Source organism: Lycorma delicatula, chromosome 8, assembly GCF_047948215.1.
Source record: "Lycorma delicatula isolate Av1 chromosome 8, ASM4794821v1, whole genome shotgun sequence".
NCBI classification, from domain to species: Eukaryota; Metazoa; Arthropoda; class Insecta; order Hemiptera; family Fulgoridae; genus Lycorma; species Lycorma delicatula.
Genome location: NC_134462.1, coordinates 111773416 through 111800607, shown reverse-complemented (window position 1 = coordinate 111800607; position 27192 = coordinate 111773416). Strand labels below are relative to the sequence as shown.

At 31.1% G+C, this 27192-nt stretch overlaps 1 protein-coding gene across 2 annotated transcripts in view; it reads right to left on the bottom strand.

Moving 5' to 3' along the window:
- LOC142328588 (protein zyg-11 homolog B-like) overlaps nucleotides 1–27192 on the bottom strand; it is a 47004-nt gene that overhangs the window by 6052 nt on the left and 13760 nt on the right. The window contains exons 5-10 of one of the 2 annotated variants that reach the window (XM_075372361.1): nucleotides 25557–25714; nucleotides 13484–13624; nucleotides 11566–11899; nucleotides 10037–10186; nucleotides 2141–2333; nucleotides 1587–1867 (exon numbers count right to left, since the gene is read on the bottom strand). In XM_075372361.1, the coding sequence (XP_075228476.1) occupies nucleotides 1587–1867; nucleotides 2141–2333; nucleotides 10037–10186; nucleotides 11566–11899; nucleotides 13484–13624; nucleotides 25557–25714 (1257 nt within the window). The remainder of the gene's footprint in view (nucleotides 1–1586; nucleotides 1868–2140; nucleotides 2334–10036; nucleotides 10187–11565; nucleotides 11900–13483; nucleotides 13625–25556; nucleotides 25715–27192) is intronic. The other variant, XM_075372362.1, reaches the window with a different exon arrangement.

The following is a 27192-nucleotide window of genomic DNA, read 5'->3' as shown; positions in this document are numbered from 1 at the left end:
AGTTAGGTTAGGTGTTTCTATGTTCGCTCCAGCTTTTATTCACCTTTATCAGTCAATAAAACTGTTTTCCTTATGGCTTTCTTCTTACTCAAAAGTGTGTAGTGTAAATTGGTCTTCTGTCATAAGCACTATATACTAAGACCACTATTCTACCCAAATCTTGCCCTTAAATATTCTTTGTTTATATATGAATAAAAAGCACATGCTAATTTTACAAACTGGATATTCTAAAATAAGTATTTGCTCAAATTTTACCTCTTCTTTACAAAGAGGAGGAAAAATGATTCTGCTAACACAGCTGAATTGATGATAATCATAAACAACATGCAACAAGTGACTTGCCACATTCAGAATGACCAGAAATGAAGGAATAAGTGAGGAAGAGAGAATGGCTATTTCTTCAAATAGACTACTACATATTTCTGACTACAAATTTCTGTCTGCATGCTAAACTTTAAAAACTTCAGCAAATAGATCTTTAAGTTTGGTAACAGTACTCCCATTGCATTCAACTATTTGTTTTTCTGGATGTGAAGAAAAATTTAAATGTATTCCACTCCAGTGAATAGAATTTTTTAATATGGTAGACTGAAAATTTGCTAGTGTCACACTGTCACTACATGTGCATAAATTTAATGACATGTGTGCAATGTCAAGAAGCTAACTCATCAGTTAGCTGATAGTTTTTCAAAACAGAATTACTGCACAATATCAAGACAATATTTTCATTTTGCTTCCTGATTTGACAAGTCAGATTGGCATTGCTGAAAATAAATTTCCTTTTATGTTTTAAGGTATGAGGAGTACAAAAACCATTTACTTAAATTCAGGTTTCCTTATATATGTATATAAAGGTCTACGTATAAAATTATGTGGCTCAATAATCTCCAAAACTATTGCATCAATTTTATTGAAATTTAGATATGTTGAAGTATTGTGTAACTGAAGTTGTATATGTGAAAATTTGATGAAGATTGGTAGAGATGTTTTAGAATTATGCTCAATTTAAGGTAAAATAAAAAAATTTGAGGTTATGATGACTGTAAAGTGGTGTAGTTTTCATACACGATTACGCAGTGAGTCACAGTGGTAAGCAAGTTGAGACTTACTTTTTATTGTAATGCTTTTTGATAAGTATTTTTATGGATCAAAAGTGTTTTTTTAATAAAATTTTAGATTAGAATCAGTTGATACTTTTGCAAAAGGAAAAAAAATAACAAAGGTCTTCTTACGCAGAACTGCTCAAGAAGAATATTTTTAATGTTTAACAGAAATTAACAAAAGTTTTAACTGTCAACTAACTATAGTTGTTTTAATGCAAATAAATTATCTATACGTGTTTTCTATATTATATACACATACCTACCTTTACTTCATAATACCTATTCATCACAAAAAAAATTTACCTTTAACATAACAAACAATTAATTCCCTTGAATCCATTTCTTCCTCATTTAAGTATTTCCGATAATGAATGGAGTATCTTATATATTACATAACAATAAAATTTTATAGCAATTTTTACTGTTTAATTAATAACAGTAAAGATAAAACAAGTTTACTATTTATATATAATCTTCACATACCATTTTTTGTACACACATGCCGAATTGCCCAAACTGCCCACAACTGTACTTGAGGAGCATCAGTACATTTTAAGAGTGAAATGAAAGGATGAAATGATCTATATGCAACCATTTCACTTTCTGGAGTCTCCCAACTGCTAACAACTGATCCAAGTTCTTCCAGGACATCATCACGTTCAGCACCGCTATTAACCCATGCTGATTTCGGTTTAGAAGCCAAATGAGCCATTATTCCAGCAGCAAAGTAACTGACATCTATGTGGTTAGAGTGAAGCAACTCCCTGTTGAAACAAAATTGTAAGATAATAAGATTTTCCAGTTAATGCAAAAATGATCACCACACAACATACACCAACAAATTACGTTGATGAAACAAATGAAATGACAAAGGAAATTTATTGTTATAGTCACCAAAATATAACTAGTACATAATATTTTTCTGTGTTTAACAGTAGATATTAATTAATAAAAAAAAATTAAATTTGATAATGTACAACACATTCTAATCTAATTTCCATGTTCAACTAAAGTACTTAATTCAAAATAAATCTTACCTGAGCAGAGAAATGAAAGTTGGCTGAAGAAGCGAATGTCTCAAGCGTGGCACCTCAGCTATATTATTGACTAGGCCAAGCACCTTTGTTTCAACAGTAGATTCACCAGGGAACTTTTGTAGCACTTGTAGGAACAATTCGAGGCCACCCTCTTCTAGAAACACTCCACATGTTGTTGGGGATTCATCTGTAACTAAATTAAAGCTCATAGTATTCGCACGCAATTACAAAATAATACAAAATTTAAAATTATAACTCCACTTAACATTTCATTTAAGGTAAGTTTCAAACACCAAAAGGCTATCTGCTAAACTGTGATCAGAATACATTATACGAGGTCTGTAAATAAAATAAGACTGGTTCACAAAAAGTTTTTATTTACAATCCAATACATGGACTCTAAACCTTCAAAATAGCCCCCTTGGGAAGCCACCCAATGCTTCAAATGGTTTTCCTACTCTTCATAGCAGTGTTGAAACTCAGAAACCAGAATATCCTTAGATGGTCCGTTACATTTTTAAAAATATTATCTACTACTCCAAAATGGTGTCCTTTTAGGTGTTTTTTTAGTCGGGAACAGCAAAAAGTCAACAGAAACAGGAATAGGAGGGACTAAAGTCAGGTGAATAAGACAGTTGAAGAACTACAGGAATATTTTTCTTTGCCAAAAACTCATTAATTGAGAGTGCAGTATGACAAGGTGCACTGTCACGATGCAGCATCCAGTTGTCTTTGATGCCTGGTCTCACAGGGGCAACTCTTTTCAGCAGTCTTTTAAGAATTTCTCAGTAAACATATTGATGTAATCTGTTCTGTAGGCAAAAACTGCTTATGGACAATGCCATTACTATCGAAGAAACAAATTAGTACGGTTTTGATTTGCTCATTTTTGGTTTGAAGTGTGTCACTCCTTGTTCTGGTATTTAGTTTCTGGGTAATACTCAAATATCCAAGATTCATTGCCAGTAATAACATTTTTTACTAGTAGAAAATCAGGATCAGTTTCAATTCGTCCAAGAAGATCACAGGACACTTCTACCCTGTTGTTTTCCTGTTTAACAGTGAGGTTTTTTGGGATCAATTTTGAACAAAATTTTATCATGTCTAATTTGTTTGTCAAAATTTGATGGACTGTGGTACGGTTCAAATTCAATTGTTCTGCAATCATTCTGATAGTTAATTGCTGGTCGTACCATATCAAGTCTCAGATTCGCTCAACACTGTCATCACTTTTTGGCATTAACATCTTCCAGAGTGTGGATTGTCTGCAAACTTATTCCCAGCCATCTGAAAATGCTTTAAACCACCTAAAACCTAGGGCTCGTGACATCGAGTTCACAAAACTTGATTGCACAACATTGCTCATAATTAGTATCACTCATTTTTGTAACGCACAACAAAAACTCGTTTCACAAAAAGTTTATTTACATCTCACTGGCAACAATAGACTAAAAATATTAATATCTAATATAAATCAGCTGTTCATATAACCATATGTTTACTAGTAACTTTACAGTGTTGCCACTTTGGCTGCCAAAAAAACTAGTCTCATTACTTTATCTACAGACCTTGTATGTTATGCAAAACATATTTTTCCTATAAATTTTAATCTATACCTACATAAAATGTACAGTAGTGCACAAATCAATCCAAACAGGAAATTTTTTGTTTGTATCTATGTTATGGCTATACTGTTTGACCACACCCATTCTCTGTAATGCGAGGTTATTGTTCTTTGGTTAGTTAGCAATTTTCACGGTTAAAAATAGTGTTTTGTGAAATTTTATTATATCTTTTATTACAAAATCATTTTTGTATTTTTTGTTCTGTTTCTTGAATATACTGAGTACTCCAACTTGTATGGCAATCTCTTAGTAGATGATTCTATAGAAAAAAATTTCATATAAACAGGTCAGAAAATGGTTCGTTAGGGAATTTCGGCTTGCAAAACAAAGACTTGCTTTCTGCTCCCACTGAAATTAAACCGTACTAAAATTCTTGGGGTGCAAATGAAGGGGTAAATTTGGGCTTCCTGATGGATTTTGATCTAAGAAGTTGAATAAAAGTGGTCTCAGATCTCTGTCATACTTAGGTTTTAAGAAAAGCTGGTAAACATGAAAAGGTTTTGTTGGAAAATTCACTTTTGTAAGTTTGGAATAAAACAACTCTGTTAATTTGCCTATAAACAGATAAAAATTTCTAGTTAACTTTGAAGAGAATTTAATTCTGAGAAAATTTATGTAAATAACATCTATTAAAATTAAACACAATTTGACAAGTTCAATTTTAATTAGAAATAAAACATACAAACTGGATCAGAAAAGTGATAAGATTTTAAGCAGAACAATGAATTTTTAACAATGTTTGAACTTGTAAAATGAAAACAAGCAGAAAACTTATCAATAACAGAAAAAATTAATAAGTAAAAGATTTAAAATAATAAAAATCATACTTTTTCTTTTTTCCTAAAAATGATTAAATATCAAAATGGTTACTTGAAAAAGCTGCACACATTTCTTCGAAGCAGTTGCTCAATCTGGTCACCATTCTGTTCAATGCATAGTTCAGTTCAGTGAATCCATGCTAGCCAGGCACATTTATAGCAACACTATTATTCTTAATAGTACCTACAGCTTCTATTATACAATGCCTCAGTTCTTTTTGTATGCCAATATGAGTAGAATAGATTAATGACTTCATCCAACCCCAAAGGAAAAAATCCGCTGGTGTGAGATTGCAAGATCAAGATGGCCATTTTAGTGGTCTATTTCAACCAATCCATTGCTTACTAAATGTGTTATTTCAATGTTTCATCACATCACGACAGTAGTGAGCAGGTTAATTTTATCATTAAAAAACCACTTCTGCACTCTATAAAGTGGAATGTCTTCCAAGAGTAATATCAATTTGTTTACAAAAAATGGAAGTACCACTCTCCATTTAGGCACAGATGTAAGAAAAAAAGGGCATATGGGATTATCACCAAGAAGATTACACTACACATTACACAAAAATTTTTTCAGGATTAAGTTCTCTACAAAGTAAACTAGAAATTTTTATTTATTAGTAAATTAACAAATTATTTTATTCCAAACCTAAAAAATTGTATTTTTTGAAAAAACCTTTTTGTGTTTTGCTCAGTTTTCTCAAAATATAAGTTAAATATAGGTCTGGAATGACTTTTATTCAATTTCTTAGCTCAAAAACCCTTAGGAAGCACCAAATTTACCCCTCGATTTGTATCCCAAAGAATTTTAATACAGTTTAATTTCAGAGGGAGCAGAAAGCACAGCTAATTTATTCATGAGCTGTAACGCCCTAATGTTTTCTGACCAATCTTTATATGAAATCTTTTTCTTATTTTTGGTTATTGAATCATTTTGATATAGATTGCCATGCAATTTAGAATCACCTGTATAATAATGGATATAACTTGAAAGCGTTCGAAAATTGTTTCTCTTTCCGAGCATACCAATATCACACAATGACTAATAACTTCTGTGCGAGGTGATGGTCTAGGAACAGTGTACACTATTTTAAAACAATTTAAAGAAACTGGTTCCTTTTCACCTCAAAGGCAAAGCAAATGTGGTCATAAAAGAAAACCTACTCCAACACAGGATCAATTTATTAGTGAGAAAATGTAAACTTAATCCAAAATTATCTGCTGTGGACTTAAATCAAGGGCATTAGCAGCCAGTTTAACTTATTTACATGTGACAAATGTTAGATGCTGACTTCTTGCAGTAGGATGGAAAGCATATCATCAGCTAAAAAGCAGCTTTCAACACTAGCAATGTGCAAAAAAAGGCTCTTGTGGGCCAAAGCACATGCTAATGATCAAAGAAGACTGAAAAAATGTTATGTTTTCCAACGAGTCACATTTTTGTGTTCAGGGGCTAAAGGTTCCATACATTAGAAAAGCATCAAATGAAAATACATTACCGGCTCGGCTCTCATCCAACAATCGGTTAAAAACCCCCAGAAAAAAATACTTTACATTTGAAGACTCTTGATCATTACTTCCAGTAGATGGTCTGTTGAAAAGCGATATATTCCTTCAGAATATATCAATTTTGAAGGAAAGAGTTGTATCACAACTTCAAAACAATTCCCACAAGGCTGCAGTGTTCAAACAAGATCTGGGACCACACCATACTGTCAAAAAAGCAGAAAATGTTTTTGAAGAATAAAACATTAAAGCGCTCCTGTGGCCAGGCAACTCCCCACACTTAAACTCAATTGAAAATCTTTGGGCAATAGTCAAAAAACTACTCTCAAAACTGAATTGTTCCACAAAAATTGACCTTATTAAAGCAATAATATCAGAATGGTTTCATGATGAAATAAAAAAAAGTGTAGTATACTCATTGAATTGGCCAAATCTGTATATGAAATCATAAAGAATAAAGAACATATTAATTACTACATATTCAGAAATGATATAGGTATGACTTTTTTTTTTTAAATGAAGTTACTTTTAATTGAATAACGTCTGTATTTGGATTAATTTGCATGCTAATGTAGATAATTTTACAAGTAAAAATTGTTTGCTTTCTGTTGGATTATTATTTAATCATTTACACTGATGAATTAGTGAAATGTTTTCAAATTCATCCAATTATAATGTACATTAATCTACTACTAAAACATTTATTTATTTTGCAATCTTTTCAATTAATTTTCTGGCCTCCATGGCGTGAGTGGTAGCATCTCAGTCTTTCATCTGGAGGTCCTGGGTGTGAGTCCCGGTAAGGCATGGATTTTTCATACGCTACATTTCCATATCCCATGCACAAGCTTCAATCTTATGTGGAGATATCATCAAGAAAAAAAAATTACAGATTGCAAAGAAATATGATTGGAAACTCATCATGTGTCAATGTAACACATGATGTGAAATATCACATGATGATTAAATAATATTAATATATTTAACAATAATTACTAAAATAAGTCAATGATTGTAAAAATGTTTATATTTTTTTAATTCAAAAATATTCTTAAGAAATATTTAAAAAAAGTTAACACGCAAGAAAATTACATCTAATATTGTTCAACTTTCATGATCTACAGAAAGCTACTTTATTAAAAACAGCTCTGAATGATGACATTTTAATTTATACCCTTTGAACTTTCTGTTCTCCAATACTCTCAGTGTTGTAGAACCGAGCTGTAAGACATAACATAGTAATTAACTATATTCTATCAGTATATTATTGATAATAATTAACAAACTTCAAAAAAGAAGGATGTTCTTAATTCAACTATTATATTAATTTGTTTTTTAATAAATAATCAAACCTTTCTTTTCAAAAAATGAACCAATGATTTTTTTTTACTTTATACAGGAAATTTTCCTTTAGTGGTTTTGTAAATTCAAATTACTTGAAGTAATGATCACATTACATTTTTTTTTTGGGGTGTCAAGATAAAATATTTAAAAAAAATTAATACTTAGATGCAAATTACCCAAACTACTATCATTTTATATGTTTTGTAATAAACTTATGCACAGGAGGAACGAGTTTGTAATAATTTTAAAAATGGCTTAAGAAATCAAAATAACAATAATTTTTCTTTTGATATGACATAAGCATAGGAAAGTAACTAATGTTGAAAGTACAATAAATAATTGCCAATTTTATCAATGAAAAATGTTAAGTATTAAGCTCTACACAAATATCAGGAAAGTTTAGAATCATAATTTTTGGTCTCTATATACACAGTCTAACGATTAAATAATATTAATAATAATAATGCAGATTTTATAATGACCAAGACACAAATACTACCTGGCAAAACATGTGGAGTCCATTGGGATATCTTTAATATACAATATAAAGTAACAAAATGGTTTCCAGCAAGTTGTGAGAATGACTACAGACGATTTTAAAGTTAATTGAGACAAATCACTAAATCTTCTTAGAAATTTTGCCTAGAAGAAGGTAATGTCTTGCTTGGGTTTACTGTGCATTTCTTGCTAGGTGATCAGTCATGACTGCAGAAACTGACTTGTTTGTTATAATTATTGAATTGCAACAAAAAATTCATAGGCTAATTAAATTAATAAATAAAATGAATTAATTAAAATTAATTAAATTTTTAAATTAAATTTTATGAATTAAATTTAACAGGGGATATCAAATGATTAATTTATTTGATAATCTAGAAATCTCTGAATATCTAGTATAACACTGATGTATCGGGACACAGAGGCAGTTACGTTTCTTTTGAGTAATTAATATACAAAAACGTTTTACATTCATATAACTTATCACATTTTAGCAAGGCAAGACTATGTTATTAATTAGCACCCAACAACAGAATGGTGTCTTGGAGATAAAGAAGAGAGCTTATAGTGTTCAAATAAATATATTGACTACCAACCTTCCACATATAAAGACAAACACCCATCCTTTGTACTCCCCAAAACACCGTACATCAACTTCCTAGTTAATGTATTATTTATTATCTAAAAATACATTATTCATTAATTATATTATCTCATAATTAATAAAGTGTTAATGTAATTAATTAACAATTAATAAATTATTATTAATTAATGAAGACTTATTTTTAAATAACCAGTACAGTATTAGGATGCAGATTATCTTTTAATAGTTCAATTGAGTGTGGGATGATACTTCATTCTAACAATAACCAAATTTTTTCATTTGTAAATGAAAATATAATTATGAAGCTTTACACTGAATATTACTTTTAGTTTTACAAATTTATTTCTCACTTCTGCTTCTTTCTTTTCTTGATAAACTATGATGAATAAAAAGAAATATAGATATTTCATCAAAATGAAAGGAGTTTGAATTGAAAATCTCCTATCTTTTCTCATAATCTTATTTGCCAGGATTATTATAAAATCTCATAAACTGAAACCTGGCTAAATTTGAAATTGATAATATTTAACACTTCTGTAGTCTTTATAGTGTCTATAGAAGGGACCAGAATACTAAGTTTTTACCCAAGACTTTTGTTCTGGTTGACTTTTCTAATATTAATTCTGAAAGTTTTGTTCTATTTATCTAAAACATTGTACTTAGGAAATCTATATTTCCATAAAAATGTCTTAGCTTACAATAAATGTTATAATAATGTTGAGAAATATCTTACTAATGTAAGAATAACATACTAATTGATACACAATAACTGTAGGAGACTTAATCTACTGATTCATTGAATTCACATTGAGTCAGCATTAGAAAAGATGTCGAGATTGTAAGAAAATAATTTAAGGAATCGTCAATAATTTTAAATACCTGTGGATTTAAGTTATTTAAGAGTAAGTCTGATACAAACTATGGTAAAATATTCAATTTAGTAAAGAATCATTTAAACAATGCAGCAGTTTTTAAACATTCAGCTCTTAAAGATTGTTTCACAGTACAATAAAAGTTACCATAAATGAAAAATTCCACAATAAATACACATGTGCACACACAAATATGATTAGGTAGATTTCTTTTTATTTCACAAATCTTAGACTTAAACAAGGATGGGTCTATAAAAGTGAAAGAAGCTGCAAAATTCATAATTACATTAATTTGTTCTAAATTGAATAATTACTCAAGCTACTCCAAAAAGTCTATTTCTTTTAATCTATCTGTGTTGTGTTGTTTCACAAATTTTAACACATTGTTATTTAATAACGAAGGACTTAGGAGAATAAAAGTAATAACAATACTATTATAATATAAACAAATAAAAAAATAATTACAAAGAATTAAAATAAGTTAAAATAAAGTTAAATTTATACATAAGTTAACTTTCATTCACAAATCTAAATTCTCTAACAAAGCACCAATAAAGAGAAGTAGTTAATAAAATATGAATGATTTTACAAACTGGCAGAATGTACATGTAACAAATATGCCTGACCTGTTAAATTCCAAAGAGCACTCAGAGTAAACTTCATAGTAATGTCAACATTATCGCTGTCCATTTTGTTTCGTACTAATTCTAACAGCTTACGCATGTAACGAGGCTCAGCACCTAGCTTTGATGTTTCACAAGTTGCTATTTTAGCCGCTGTAATAATGTTAAAAAAAAAAAAATTTAATTAAATAAGATAAATTATTATTATGCTATACAAAGTTACAGATTCCTTTAATAAAATACAATGAATTTTTATAATACATTATGAAGTTATACTGTACCTTTGTAAGAGTATAAGTTATTTATACAAAATAATTGAAACTTGAAAGGAAGAATTACATACAAAGCTTAAAAATCTTATAATAAAGAACTATATATGCAGAAGTTAAGCAATAAAGAAAGTAGCCACTTTATACAGGATGAGTGAATTCATTTATATTAAATTTACAATAAATGATTAAATGTACAAGAAGTTAAACTTTAATACAGAGGCAATAATCTTTATTGTGCAGCCTGGACAGAAAACAGTGTTCTAGGGCAGGTACACCAAGGACATGCTGCCTTACAGGACCTAAATAGGGTGTAAGTCATAACACACAGCATATGATTTGGAAAAGAACAGTTGGAAAGTGAACAGTATCCAAAAAAAATGAGATTAGCAACCACAAAAAAAAACTTAAGAGATCACGGCATTTTCAATCACAATGAAAGAAAAAGATTACGAATTCAGGATTTTCATTTATGTCTCTAAAAAATTTCATTTATCTCTCTATAAATTTAAACTCCCCCTGAAGAACGAGCAACATTTCTTTACAGAACCTTTTTATCCATCCCTAAATTGTATGGTATAGAGAAAACAGTTGGCAAGCCCCAAATGAAGAAAAACTCATTTGCTAGTTACAATTTAGTTTTGAACTAAACTGTACGTGGCAGTTACCTTATTGTATCTATTCACATAAGATGAGATCAAATATAAGGAGAGAGGAGTACATTTTTTATATATTAAAATTTAAGAAAGTAGTTAAGCTCCAGAGTAAGCTTAGCTTAACCCTATAAGTACCTACTCAGTAAACTTGATTACACAACTGGCTTAGTCTGCTGTTTATGGAACCAACAGACAGGAGACATTATCAAATCATTTTACACCAGCCACTCTTAGCCCAGTAGGTTACAAAAAAGTATCAAAATGACACAACAGATGAAATTGAATGGCAGCTGATAATGTCGAAGGATATCAGGGAAAGAGTGGATGAAAGATAAGGCAAGGGAAAAAGAAAAGGAAAGGCGCAATCAATTCATACACGGACTGCCTCGAGATCAGAATAGTTGTCTGTATAGACAACTATTCTGATGTAGTATAACCAAATAGGGTTATACAGTGAAAACATAAACTAGAAAGATACACTTGAAGATCTTGTATGAGAAACTAGTTAATAAAAAATAAAAATTATTTTAAACAATTGGAAATTGGATGATCAGTTTTAAATAATTTATAAAACTTTAACAATGAGAAATAAAATCTTTATAAATACCTAAAATACTGCATATAGCAACACTCATCCTATTCATTGATGTCTCTTCAAAAGCACAAAGCGAATCCAACACCAGCTTGGCACATCTATATTTATCTATTGGTACTTCCTGTAATATCCTATCGCTACATAATGTCAATAAAGTGTTCTTTTGCAACTGATAATGATCTGGAAATGTTTCCATTGCATCAAGTGAAAGTTCAACAACACGTGCCAATATACGCGGATGGATCTTGCTCGCTAGATCTCCTTTAGTTAAATTATACAAACATGCTGTAGCTGCCATCTGTACCCCAAAAGCCTGAGGATGCTGCTGCATACCAGGTAACACCAACTGTTAACAAACAATGGTAGACATACATATAAACAACGTACAGTAAAACATCATACAGTAAACACATACAGTAAAACTATGGTAACCCAAAACAGAATCAACCCTGGAAACAACGTAATAATGATAACTCTATTAATTATATACAAGGATACTGGTTCTTTTTTCATTAATTGATCGGCCAAGTAATGAAAATTGCTGAAAATAATGAAAATTTTAACTTTTCAATACTTGTTTTTTAAATAGTTACACTTTTGATACTTTTGGTTTTTATTGTCTATTATTTTAAAAAACCTATTATAAAACTTACAACCACTTACAAATATTAAAAGTGTAAAGAGCTTAAAACAATTTCAATTTTAGAAATTGAAGATTGGCTACGTAAAAAACTATTTAATTATTAAAAGTGATAATACAAAATGTTGACTTTAGTAGAGATGGACTTTCAGATTTCAATTACAATTAGAATTAATGAAATTTATAATCAACTCAATTTCAAATTAATGAGAATTGTTCTTTCAAACAACTTTTAGAGCTAATTATACAATTATATTCATTAAAGAATTATTTTTTGTGGTGTTATTAGTTGTACCAATCCTAAAAAGGTTATTAAATTGCCTTTTGTACTTATTTGAGACGTAGTTAATTAGTATACGTGCTCTGTTTCTATGAGATTATTGCAAAGGCTGATGTTATTGTTCTACATAGTATCTGTATGGGTTTTTACATCTGTGGATGTACATTAATTCACAGAAAAAGGACATAATGGAGGGGGATAGAAAGATATATATTTGTTCAAAATATTTAATCGTTTGACTTTTAACAATATGACAACATATACTAAGCAGAAGCACTGCCACAATTATAAATTATAAATTTAAGAGTAACATCACAATTATAAATATAAGAGTAAAATCAGTTTACTGCAATTTATGTTAAGATATTTTGTATTTTATGATGCATTTAACATGCATGTAAAAAACAATTTTAACTTGATAATTTTACAAGTTTAAAATGAATGTTTATATAATCAAATGAAAAAGCAAACTTGATTTAAAAAACATATATTTGGTAGATTTGTATGTATTAATAAAATTAATGAACTTTAAATATAAGTGTTTTAAATAACCTTTCCTTTTGCTTTGCGTCTAATTTTATCATGATGTAATTAATGGTATATGTAATTTATTTATTTGTTACTTTGTACATTTTGTCATTATTATAGTATCTAATATTAATTTGTACACCAGACTTGTTAACATTTTCAAAATCAAGATACGGTAAAGCCATTTGCGTTTTAAAAAAAGTAACTTTTCCACCAGGAAAGTATTATAACTCCCAGAAAAGTGATAGGAAAAACAATTATGTTTTAAAAGTAATTTGAAAATAATTTAAAAAAAAATTAATAATAATAATTTTATAAAGCATTAAATAATAATTTTATTCAATAATTTTAAAAAGCAATAAGCAGACAATAAAAATGCACTTCTCCATTCTACTGTCAAATCGTAAGTTAAATTAATCATAAAAGCATTATTAATTACCTGTATATATATATATATAAACAGCACAACAAAATTTTATTACCTCAATTATATCAACACGAGCATCAGTAAATGTTGGTGTCAATCTAAATAGATTATAAAGGCATTTCTGTACAAACCAAGGCCTCGATGTATAACGTTTCAGTCCCAAAAGTATCTGTTCCTCTGTTGCAGTACCAGCTACCTATTTAAGAAAGTAAATCAACAGTAATTAGACTCCACCTAGAATTAAACACATAAATAAAACAACACGCCCTGCTTAATAAAATCTTACCTAGAGTTTCAAAAAAATTGTTTAAATATAACATATGAGGTCTGTAAATAAAGCAATGAGACTAGTTCTTTTGGCAGCCAAAGTGGCAACACTGTAAGTTACTAGTAAACATATGGTTATATGATATTAGGTATTAATATTTTTAGTCTATTGTTGTCAAGCAAGATGTAAACAAACTTTTCGTGAAACAAGTTTTTGTTGTGTTACAAAAATAAGTGATACTAATTATGAGCAACGTTGTGCAATCAAGTTTTTTGTTAAACCTCAGTGAGAATGCTACAGAAACTTTTTCAAAATTGAAAAGGACATATGGAGATAATGCTCTATCACAAGCCCGAGTGTTTAAGCGGTTTAAAGCATTTTCAGATGGCCGTGTATCAGTTTCAAACGATTCACGCTTTGGAAGACAGTTAACGTCAAAAAGTGACGACAATGTTGAGTGAATCAGAGACTTTTGGAGTTTTTGTCTACAGAATAGACTATAAATTAATATGTTTACTAAGAAATTCTTGAAAGACTGCAGAAGAGTTACCCGCATGAGACCAGCCATCAAAGACAACTGGCTGCTGCATAATGACAATGCACCATGTCACACTGCACTCTCAATTAATGAGTTTTTGGCAAAGAAAAACATTCCTATAGTTTCTCAACCACCTTATTCACCTGACTTGAGTCCCTGTGACTTTTTCCTGTTCGCGACTTAAAAAACACCTCAAAGGACACCATTTTGGAACAGCAGAATACATTAAAAAAATGTAACCGACCATCTGAAGGATATTCCCGTTTCTGTGTTCCCACACTGCTATGAAGAGTAGGAAAACCATTTGAAATGTTGCTTGGCTTCCCAAGGAAACTATTTCGAAGGCAATAGAGGTCCATGTATAATTGGATTATAAATAAAGTTTTTCTGAACCACTCTCATTACTTTATTTACAGACCTCACATATTAGGGAAATTGAAGTCTGTATTTACTTTTACAAATTACAAGCAATGGAATTACTCACCATTAGTGTATGTTTGATATAATGATATAAAAATTCAATACATTTCACGAAATTGCAGTTTAATATAATTAATTATTTTAAAATACTGAACACATGTGCATTTACAAACTATACATAAAATTTAACAAAATAATATAGGCTTTCTTAAACCATGAAAAAATAGGATCCCTGATTTTTTATCTGACATTTTACACACTTATTGCACATGTTAATCATATACTATGTGCAATGATGGAGAATTAATCAATGGTGAAACTGAAGTGAAATTTTTATCACCAAATATCAATCACATCACTACTTCTAATAGATAAGGAGTAAAAGAAATGATTAAATGAGGATCCAGAAAACAATTATTGAAGAAATCATTGATTTAGATGACACAGGTGAACAAAAAAGATAACGAAGAGTTTTAAAACTCTACCAACATTTAAAATGTCATTTATACAGCTGCAATATCCTGAAATACAGTAAAATAAGTCAATTATCCACACTAATACAAAATGATTGGCATAAAGGTTTATCAAACTATTCTATATGTTTCATAAAATAGAAAGTTGGTCTAAATTGGATGGAAATAGTGATTATGACTGAAATATACACTTTTGACAGCTTATTAAAAATTTATTTTTTAAGAGCTGATTTTTTTTTTTGTGGAGGGCGAAAAACGTCTGTACGTTATCATCGCCTGGGTTTTTTTTTATGAAAAAAATAAATAAAAGTAATTAAAACTAGTACGTAAAACTAAAACTTAAAATAATAATAAAAAAATAAAAGCAAAACAATTAAACAAAGTCCGAGATGGGTGTAAAAGGCCCATTCTCGGATAACAAGAGCCAAAAATGATACAAAAAAGTTAAAAAAAAGTAAGACACAAACATAAAACTTAGAACTAGGTTAAAACTAAAATAAAGAAATTAAATAAAACTTAAAACTAATATCACAGACCGAGTCATTAAAACATAAAAGCTAAAATAATAAATAAAAAAAACTATATAAAAAATAAAATTTAACAGATTCGGATGTTAAAAGTGTTAAAAGGGTCCCTCCTCGGTTAACAAAATCAAATCTATTAAAAACTTTTTAGAATAAGAAATATACCCGACAATATAAAATTTTTTGGGTTAACCCTACACTATGCAGAAAAAGAAACATCCGGTTTAAAACTTCATTGTCGTTGCACAAGACACCACGGATGTTTCTGGGTAATTTAAACTTAAGATGCAATGCCACATAAACATATGCAGTCCACGAGTATGTGGTGCACAGTCATGCGGCAGTTACATTGTGTGCATAGGGGTGCTTGTTCTCTTGTCATCAGGTGCTCGTGTGTGACCCTGGTGTGTCCTATCCGCAACCGACAGAGGACTACTTCCTCAGGCCGAGATTTTCTACATGAGGAGTCCCATGGCAACACAGAATTTTTAATCTGCCGGAGTTTATTATCTACAGTAGCTGTCCAGTCACCTTGCCACTTTGCTCTTAGTGATTGTTTTACATAATTAATAAAATCAGAAGTAGCAACTCGGGTAGTGAAAGGGGGCTGGTTACATGCTTCTTTGGCAGCGGAATCTGCATGTTCATTACCTGGAATCCCTATGTGGCTTGGGACCCAGCAAAAACTTACTTCTGTGTTGCGATTATTAAACTCAGCGATTGCGTTGTAAATTTCAATGACGATAGGATGTGTGGAATAAAAGTTTTTTAAGGCTTGGAGAGCACTACACGAGTCACTGCAAATAAGAATTTTTCTATATTTAGGGTTAATGATGTTTAGAGCCTTATTTATAGCGTATAGTTCAGCGGTAAACACACTCATAATAACGGGTAGACCAAACATATAAGTTCTTTCATTGACAACAAATGCACAGCCAACGGTATCGTTTTGTTTCGATCCATCAGTGTATACAACTGCGTCTGGTTTCATCTTGGAGAGAACACACTGAAACATTTGCTGGAAGACAATAGGTAGTGTTGATTGTTTATTGTATGTCGTAAGGTCAAAAGTAAAATTTACAAGGTTTATTCTCCACGGAGGATATGAGCAAGGATACGTAGGAAAGAATGACGGTGTGTCAACATTTATATGCTGCAGCAGATGCCGAGTACGGACACCTACAGGTGCAGTACGACGTGGATGGTCCTCATACTTTCCTAGATTAGGATTTCTAAAGACTGACTCAAGAACCGGGTGATTTGGCTGTCCTCTGAGACGATCAAAATAACATAATAAAAGCTGGTCTCATCTATCACAAAGTGATGGTTCACCACAGTCTACAAGTAAGCTTGCGACAGGACTTGATCTAAACGCGCCTGTGGCAAGCCGAAGGAAAGCATGATGTACACTATCCAGCATTTTAGGCACAGCTTGGCGAGCTGAAGAGTAGGCGACACAACCATAATCTAAACGGGAGCGAAATATGATGGGCATTGAAGTCTCCTATTAACGATGGAGATGGTATTTGCGTGAGGAGATTTGAGACATCTAAAGCACTGAAGTCAGTGTTCGGTGAGAGATACAGATTGCAGATATGCAATTTGAAGGGAATAGAGACCTTTACTGCAATGGCAGGAATGACAGTGGTTAGTTGAATTCTTGTAGCCAACACCCCATTCTTCATGAAAATCGCCACTCCACCACTCTCCCTACTGTCTACTAGGGAGTCGTATCTCTCACAGAAGTGTCCTCTGAGTGTAATTGGGTCATGTTGTAGAAGGTGAGTTTCTTGGAAACACATGATTAGTGGATCATGTGCGTGCGCTAGTACTCTAATATCTTCAATGCGGGACCGAATACCTCTAACATTCCACTGAATAATGTTCATAAGTGTAAAAAAAAATAAATAATTAAATTTCGGAAATTATATAAAAATTAGCTGTATGTGATTCGGTTTTTCCCTTTTTTGTATTTTTTATTTTAAAGAACTCCGATGCCCTAGGGTCGGGTGGTTCTTCAACCATATCCTCCAGTATATGAGGTGATTGTGGAGATTTATTTGAATGGGATGCTGCAGTTAACATCCCAGAGGGGGTGGTTATGTGGGTTCCCTTTACAGGGAGCTTATTAGGTGGCTTTCTGCCAGCTGTGATAGTCGCTACTCGTGCCGGTACGACTTTGGGAACAGGAACTTTCGTATGTATCACACTGTTGGATTCACTAACTGCGACGAAAGATTTTTTATTCATCTTTGTCAGCTGAGATAGTGGCTGTAAGTGAAGCTACTTGATCAGAAAGCATCTGAACAAGTTTTTTAAGTTCATTGCAGGATCCGCACTGCTGATTATTAACGTTTGTAAGAGTTTGTTTCGATGTAGCGGTGGCAAAATATACATCTGGTTTAACCAGGTTCCGTGAATTATTTAACTTTTTGTATTCTCTTCGTGCGGCCGGGAAAGATAGCTTTTGCTCCATACAGAATTTGAGAATTGCCTTTTCTTCTTTAAAGATTGGGCAATCTCCGGAGCGGGCTGTATGTGGACCACTGCAGTTTGCACATTTTTCACTTTCTTCGCAGTTAGTGTCATTGTGACCTTCTTTAGCACATTGAGCACAGATCTCAGTTTTCGTGCAAGATGTTGTAGTGTGACCAAAACCTTGGCATCTGAAACATCGCCGTGGGTTGGGTATGAATGGTCGTACCCGAACCGAGAGGTAACCCAGTTTAATCTTCTCTGGTGGAACAGGGAGATTGAATGTTAGTATAAGAGACGGTGTCGGTTCTTCTGTTCCATTTTGCCGTTTCATAATACGTTTCACTTCAACAACATCTTGGTGGCAAAGCTCGTCAACTATTTCAGTGATATCTACATCTAAAAGGTCTCGACAAAAAATTACACCCCGGCTCGTATTTAAAGTTTTGTGGCTTTCTGCACTTATATTTATACCACCCACATTACGGAGACGTAAGATAGATCGACTCTGTTCGTCGTTGAATGTTTCAATTACAATCGATCCGTCGCGTAATTTCCTGATGTTCTTCGGGGAGCCACTTGCACCTGTTACAGTTTCGTTTATTAAGAAAGGTGAAACCTTTTGGAGGGAGACACCTTCCTGACTATTTCGGAGAACAACAAATCTAATATTTTTAGAATTCAAGTCTAAAGATTTGCAGTTCTCTTCGGTAGGACTTTTATCCTCGTCAGACAAAGCTGATCGAGGTCTCTTCACAAGACTTAATTTGGTGGTTTTTTCAGATGGACCACCAACCATCTTTGAATTTAATATAGGAACTGAAATTTTGGTCGCACGAGTACCGGCGAAAAATGGGCCACTCCAGCAGAGCGCATGCGTACTGGAGCTAGAGCTAAGTACAACTGGGTTCGCCCTGGTGCCCAGAGGACATCGTTCGAGACTAACTACGTAGAGCCATTTACCCATCGGCACGATTTGTTCCCACCTTGGGTTACGACATCACCGAGTGTTAAGAGCTGAGATGATTATTTACATGATTACATAGAAAAATTCTTTATGTTTTTATTTATAAATGTTCAATGTGTGCAACATTTGTAACATGACAGATATCAACACAATAGTCGAATTTGTCCCAAATACGTGCAAGCATATGCTTGCACATGTTTTGCATCATAATGCATCATTTATGATGCATTGTTTTAAGTCATCAATATTAACAGGAAGAACAGCACAAAAGCTTTGTCTTTTACATAACCCCATGAAAAGTAGTCGCAAGCCATTAAGTCTGGGCTACATGGAGGCCAACACTTAAACAACTGTTTTCCTCACTTGCACAACCAATTCATCTTCTGAGAAAATGTTCATCTTATATAATTTCTGAGTTATAAGTGCCAGTGACACAGAGCTCCATAAAAAACGAAGCTGTCATTATCTTCCTCGAGTTGAGCATTGGCCATTTACTTAACATGTCCAGATAAATTACTCAGGTTACTGTCACTTTGTGAAAAAAGAATGGCCTGTACTCCCTTTCACAAGATATAGTGCAAAACACGTTCATTTTAGGGGAATCACGTATATGTTTTAAACTTTCTCTTGGGTTTTCTGTACCTTGTATTCTTACATAATCTCTATTAACTTTTTCACTAATGTGAAACATATATTCATCAGTGAAAATTAAACAATGAAAAAAGCCATCGTCATTCCTACAACTCTACACAAAAATGTTTACATAAGTCTTCATCATCAACATTTAAACTTTGTACTAACTGTAATTTATAAGGCATCATTTTCAAACCTTTCTGCAGAATTTTCCACACATTCAGTAGATTTATTTGTTCTTCTGAAACAGGAAAGTGCTGGAAGTGTCTTCCATCACTTTTCTTCTTACACAGGCACCCAGTGTTTTGAAACTGTTTATTCCAGTCATAGATTAACTTTCTTGTTGGTGGTGATTTACCATATTTTGTTCTGAAACGTCGCTGCATGACAGTAACTGAGTTTGTTTTGGTTAATTCAAGCACACAAAAAGCTTTCTGTACTGCAATAGCAGCCATCTTGTTGGACTGGTAACATGACACAATCAGTGACATTAGCAGCAAAGCAGATATACAAACATAAATTTAAAAATCCCCTGTAAAACCGTATTATTCACATACACCATTTTAATTTTTTATAAGCTATCAAAAGTGTATATTTCATTTGTAATCATCCGGTACTATAAATTCTTAGGTTAAATGTGACATGATCATGAAATTTTCACAATGAAATAATTTTAACTTGTTCTAAACTTGTTTTGAGAATAAGGGTGAAGATGAGGATTTTGAAACTTAACTGATGAGGATAACAAATGTGAGGAAAAAACACTCAGTCAAATGAAAACAGATAAGATTATGAATAACTTATATAAAACACTAGATATACATTTACATCAATAGCTATTAAAAATTTACATGATTGTGTTTTTCATAAATGGTCTAACAAATTTATAAAATAAGATTTTTCTTAAAATGATTAAATGCATTTAAACTGTGTACTAAATTACTCTTTCTTTTTTTTTAAATTTCTAAACTTTTGTTTATATTTATCAAACAGATGTGTTAATGCTTACATTATTAATTATTGTAGTTTTAATTTGTTAAAAACAAAGTTTAAATATAAAGAATAGTTTTAACACTTTTGCTGCTTGCATGTACGAGTTGCCTTAATATGCACTGTATTCATTGCATTTAAGCATGTGATTTTATATATATATATATATATATATATATATATATATGTATATATATTTTTTGCATATAATTTTAAATTATTATCATAAATTAAAAGCTACAGAAGTAGCAATTTTTTTTTATTTTACTTCACAATTTTCCCCCACTGGTTTGTTTTTATCCATTGCTTGAAACAACATATCACATGTTTATACTTTTATTTAATTGTTACAGATAATTTAATTCTATTCATCTCCACTTCTACTTTTGTAAGCATTCATTCCAGAAAACTAATGTATAATCAAAATTTCATGCCTATCAAATTGTAAGTAGTTATAAAAAAAACCTACTCATTTAGAAATAGTACATACAGTAAAAGTTTGTTCACGTGCAGCTTTTTAAAAGTTATACAAATAGCTAATGTTACAATAAAAATAAAATAAAATAGGAATGTTTTAGTAAAGACGGAAACCGAACAAACTCAAAAACAATAATAATGTGCAATGAAAAGATTTCAAATTAATGGAATGGATGAAGTAAAATTATGTGTAAATATGTATAGAGAATGGCAAGAAAACCATGAACCATGACTTTATACTAATATAATGTAAGAATATTACTTTATTGCAGTCTGTATTTTATATATTTTTAACTCTGACTTTTTTGGTTCCTTTTGATCTAGATAAATGAGAGTTTAGGGTGTGTGTGTGTGTGTGTGTGTGTGTGTGTGTGCGGGCGCATGTGTTACACACATACACAAAACAGAAAAGTACATAAAATTAATATGTTTTAAGTAAAAGGCTATTGTAAACAAAAATATATTAATTAGTTTATTTTTACTCATAGTTAATTTTGATATATTGATAAAATAAACAATTCTTACAAAAATCATGAAATGTGTTGCAACTAATTATAACCCTACAAGTACCCATTAAGAATAAATCTGTATTGCTAGCTCAAATTTTTCTTTACATCTTTGTTGTTTATAGGAGCATTATAAAATATAAGACATCAAATTATTCAGAAAGATTTCATCTTTCAAAATACCTAAATATCAGTAAAATAAGTAAAAGACTGTTCATTAAATATAGCAATAAACATAAATATTCCAGAAACATTAAAAAAAAATAAAATTGAGTATTCACAGAGAATTATCCATAGACAGCAGGAATTTTCCAAAATATACATTTTGTTTGTTATAGTTTTTGTGTTTGTCAAAGTTTCATTGCAATAAATTGATATTAGTACAAGTTAGAAGAAAAAAAAACGTCTCGCACTAAAACTTTCAGTTCACTACACTACTCACCACTGAACACAACAAAATACATTTACACATAAAACTTACAAACTTGTTCAATAGAATTGCATTTTTTACATTTTATTTATATTTGGATAATTTAATAAATTTATTCATTTTATTTCAGGCATTTTTCTACCTTTTGAAATCTAATGGATGGTATTAATGATCTAGTTTTTGCCAACAGTTGTGATGGATTCTTCCTACATTACAACCTGGGCACCAAAATGTTGACCTATTTCTTTTATTTTCTGGATCACAGACAACACACTTTCTTTTCATCTTAAAGTTTTGCAAAGAAATGGTTTTTCGAATCCTCACTAGATTTTATGTTTACCAGAGTTCCAGGTCTCAGAGGCACATCATCCTTATTACTGCCGTAACATATTGTTTCAATAATATCCACTAGGAAATCATAAGGAGGCAAAGGATTGTCTGTATTACCGCAGTAGATGATGCACATATTAAGTACTGCTTCATTAATAAAACTTATACATATTTTTTTCCAGTACCTCATTGCAGCCTGGTTAGCAGCTACATGATAGACCGTTTTGTCTTTTACATTAACACTACCCATGTTTTTATTGTACGTAAGTATCATGGATGGCTTTCTTACTTCTTTGTCAAATTTAATTTTACGTACTTCCATCAGCCACTTCAGCAAATGAAAGCATGAAAACGTGATTTTTAATTTTTTTTTTTTCTTTAAAAGCACAAGCTAACAGAGCCCCTTTTCTAAGAAGTACTGCTTCTCCCTCAGATTGAAATTTATACTGTATTAGCTCTTTAAGTAGATCTCTGGAATTAGACCTTATAGTCCCTGTCATCATAACTTTCATTCTATACAACTCTTCTATTAAAGATACTTTAGTGTAAAAGTTGTCTGTAATGAGGTGATACCCCTTACCTTATTTTTTGAAAAGATCAGTTAAAAATAAGACTACAAGCATTAGTCATCCCAAGTGGATCTCCAGTAGCAAAGAAATCTTTACTACTGTACAATTCAGCGTGCATGACGTAACCACTGTAACTGTCACATAATTGAAATTTGTTTATTCAAAACCGTGAGTGCCGTTTTTTAGACATATATTGAATACTTACAACAAGATTTTTCATGCAGATTAGGCTTTCATCTAGGCAAACCATTTGATTTGGTATAAAGAGTGTCTTCCATTTAAATTAAAATAAGAAAGCAAAAATCTTACTTTAAACCAGGGATTCAAATCCTTCATTACCTCTAAGAATCAAATTATTATTATTTGAAATATGAATGTAATGATCAATCAATTGAAACTCATTTTGTGCCATTACCTCACTAAAGAAAGGCATCACTTGGCTTCTCCTAGTATTCCAATGAGTTGATTTTATTTTTTTTCTATTTAAGCCCATATTCAGCATTACAAAAAACCACGTTTTAAGTTTTGAAAATGTTACAGGCCTCCATTTGTGAATTCTATTTAGAAGGATGAGTTTCTAACCATTCTTTCATGCTATCTATCTCTTGTTCAGCATACAAGTTATTTTTTGTCATTAATGTAGACCAAAAGTTATTATCAATCGTCATAGAAAAATAAGAAACTGGAGGAGAATTTCTTGAAGGAATAAGTCAAGTATTAGATCCTGAATGATGAACAGAAAAGGGAATTTCACTATGGTTTGAGTTGGTTTCAGGTAGAATAAGTTTGGTCCAGAGTTCACCGTTATTACCGGATGAGACAGGTCTAGGAACTTCCTTCACAATCTATAAGAGCCAAATCATCATTCGAATTCATTTTCAAAATAAAACAACTAAGCAGCCTACTAAAGAAAACAACAAAATTTCAGTAGCCTATTTGAAAAACACATTACACGTTTCTAAAGTTTAACATTAAATTACTGTTTTAATAGTAAATGCAACACTGACAATTAAAAAACTGTAGCACGCATTACACTCTGTAGCACATTGTTTGGTCGCTTTGAAACAAACTGAAAAAATTGAGGTTATATTCACAGTACTATAAATCGCCTACCGCTTGGTCAATTGCAGATAATTTTACATTAATAGACTCTGTATAATTTTTTCTGTTCAAATAATAATAAAAAAAGCCAACAGAGAACAGCACAGACTAGTAACAATTTAGTTTCCTAGAGTCGATTCAGCCGACTCTGGCACAGAAACCAGTAGATAAAAGTCGCTTTAAGCGACTCTGGCACGTGTAGGGTTAATAAACAATCTGTAAAGTATAGCAATTATAAAAAAGTATTGAATTGTTTAAAATTTTTATTTATGAGGCACTGTTACTACCACTATATTAAAAAAACAATAATATATAAGATAACCTATATTATCTGTTCCTTGAAAAAATTCATAATTTTAACTTTTTTCACTATTTTCAAATTCTTCGCTCTTTTCTAAATTATAAGTTTTGTTATATATATATATAAATCCAACACTAAAACTTCATGAGATAACTATTTTGCTAAACACACACTTTCATCAGTAATTTATGTTTACAATCACTGTCACCGACATTTTCAATGTTGTCATTAAGCTAAATACTGCAATTCTATGTCACTAATTCTTTCACAATTTTTTTTATCAGTTCTTCACTATGACATTCAGCCAGTTATCATCAGATTCAGATTCAATATAAGTCTAAAATATAATTAATACTACTGCGTCATTAATTTATGGCTCAAAACAGAAAATATAATAAACATAATGTCTGGGATCAGTCAAGAAAGGGCAGATGGAATCACAGGCTGATCCCAGACCTCCAGAGATGGCTGGACAGCAAGCATGGAGAACTGGGTATAAGTTGGCCAAGTTCCTTACCGGTCAAGGGTGCTTCAAATGATACCTACACATGGACATTGAGACTCTCTGAGGAATGTGACTATTGCAGGGAAAAGGATACCACAGAACATACAGTTTTTGTATGCAATCGGTTCCTGCAGCATAGGGAAGCATAAGGCAATTTATTGTGCTGCAGACTGAACAGACATGCCACACAGTATCCACGATGTTGGTCACGATTATCAATATGAAAATGGTTAGAGGAATGCAAGGGTAATTCTCCCTTGAGCTATGTTTGTGTTAAACCAGGTTCGGTTCCAAAGGTGGAGGTAACAAAAAAAAAAAAACAAAACGGTATCAATTACTTATTTTATTTTAGTATAGGAATAGTTAATGAATGAAAATAAGTGAAACTCAAACAACAAATCCCAAGTACAAGGAGTTAGTGTATATTCTGCCTGTAGAAATATAAATTTTGATATATAGGAAACTTTAATACAATAACAAGTATTTTAATATATTCTTGTAATAATTTGTAGTGAAAAGATTGTGTGAATTTTGATAATAATATGTGTGTACTACCACAAATATTTTTAATTAATGCTCTACTTTTGAATGCATCAGAATTAAACTAATGAAAATAGATACCTGAAGATCAGGACGGTATTCAGGATTACTAGGATTTGTGAAACATTCATCATAACAAGCATCAGACTGAACCAGTCCAAGGAACTGTAATTTTGGATGTCTCCTGATAAAACCTCTTAACTCCTTTCTGGCGATTTCATCTTTACCAGAAAATGAACCTGAAACAAAAGATTCACAAAATACATGGTAATTAATATTAGTAAATACAAACTGGTAACCATGTTACCAGTTATCCTATTTGTAAAACAACATAATGTACAATACAATAACAACAATATTTACAATTTCAAATGAATATCAATAACTATAGATCATACTATAAGAGATTCAGATTTATTAATAAATTTGAACTGAAAAGTATCAGCACAATGGTAAAATTAGAAATGTGATTAAGAGTGTGCAAAACTGAATATCAAAACTGTTATGAATGCTATCTTGGAACATGATGAAAATTTCAAGGACGATTTAAAGGACATTTACCAAAAAAAATTACAAAAGCTTTATTTCAAATAATGACCAACAATAATTAATAATACAAAATCTCAACTATATACAGGATTTGGATTTTATGTTCTTTCGTCAGACAAATTCTTCAGTTTCTCCTGACAGAAAGGTAAAATATTTTTATTGGGATGGGATTTTCTTTCAGAGTAAAGTGATGAACAAGTTATACTGGGTAGCTTTCTAATATATTTCTCTCATTGTTATTTATTCTTATTCAAGGCTCACTCTTTGCATAAGTTTTAAATGAAAGTAGTTCATTTTTAGTCAATACATCTAAATAACAATTTATATCTAATAATTTATTCATTTAAAACTCTTAAAATTACTCTACCTCTTATTATGTAGGGGTATTACCCTTACATAATTACAAAATGCACAGAAAAACTTGAACAAGCAAACAAAAATTAATGAACAAGGCAAATGAAAAAACATCAAAGGAATAACTGGAGGTGAAATTCTTATGCAGTGTGGTGCGCATTATGTTAAATATAACAAGAAATCCAGAAGAACAAGAATATAGCCTTTTAAAATGCAACATTGTAGGAGAATATTGAACATCATGTGCAATGCAGAGTTATGAAAATTATGATGTATAAGATGAATTGGAGAAAACAGAAATTAACTTCTTTTGTAAAAATAAAACAAAAAAACACTAGGTTAGTGAATCACACCTCAAGACATCAAGGTATGTTAATTTAATATTATAAGAAAGTTAATGGGTGAACACTGTAATAAAAGGCATTAGAATAATGAAAAAGATAAAGATGAAAGGTGTAATACCATATTTATGCATATAAAAGGAAGTGTGTATAAGACACATCCAGTTGTAGCCAGACTATAATTTTAAGAAAAAATAATTTTCTTATAATTTTGTCAAGAGACCAAAATAGAAACAGTAGTAGTGAGAAACTTGAAAACATTGCAAATTCCTAAAAACTGCGCTGTCCACATAATAGTAACGCTTGGCACAGAGGGAAGGATGAATGCTGAAAAGCTTTAAATGCTTGCCAGTTAAAGGTACCTCACAAAGGGGAAGAGAATGGAGAGCATTCCTACCAGTAGCATGTAAACTCTTTCTTTAACTGACTGATGTGTATACTCTTGACTTTAGTTGACATTAAGCAATGAAACA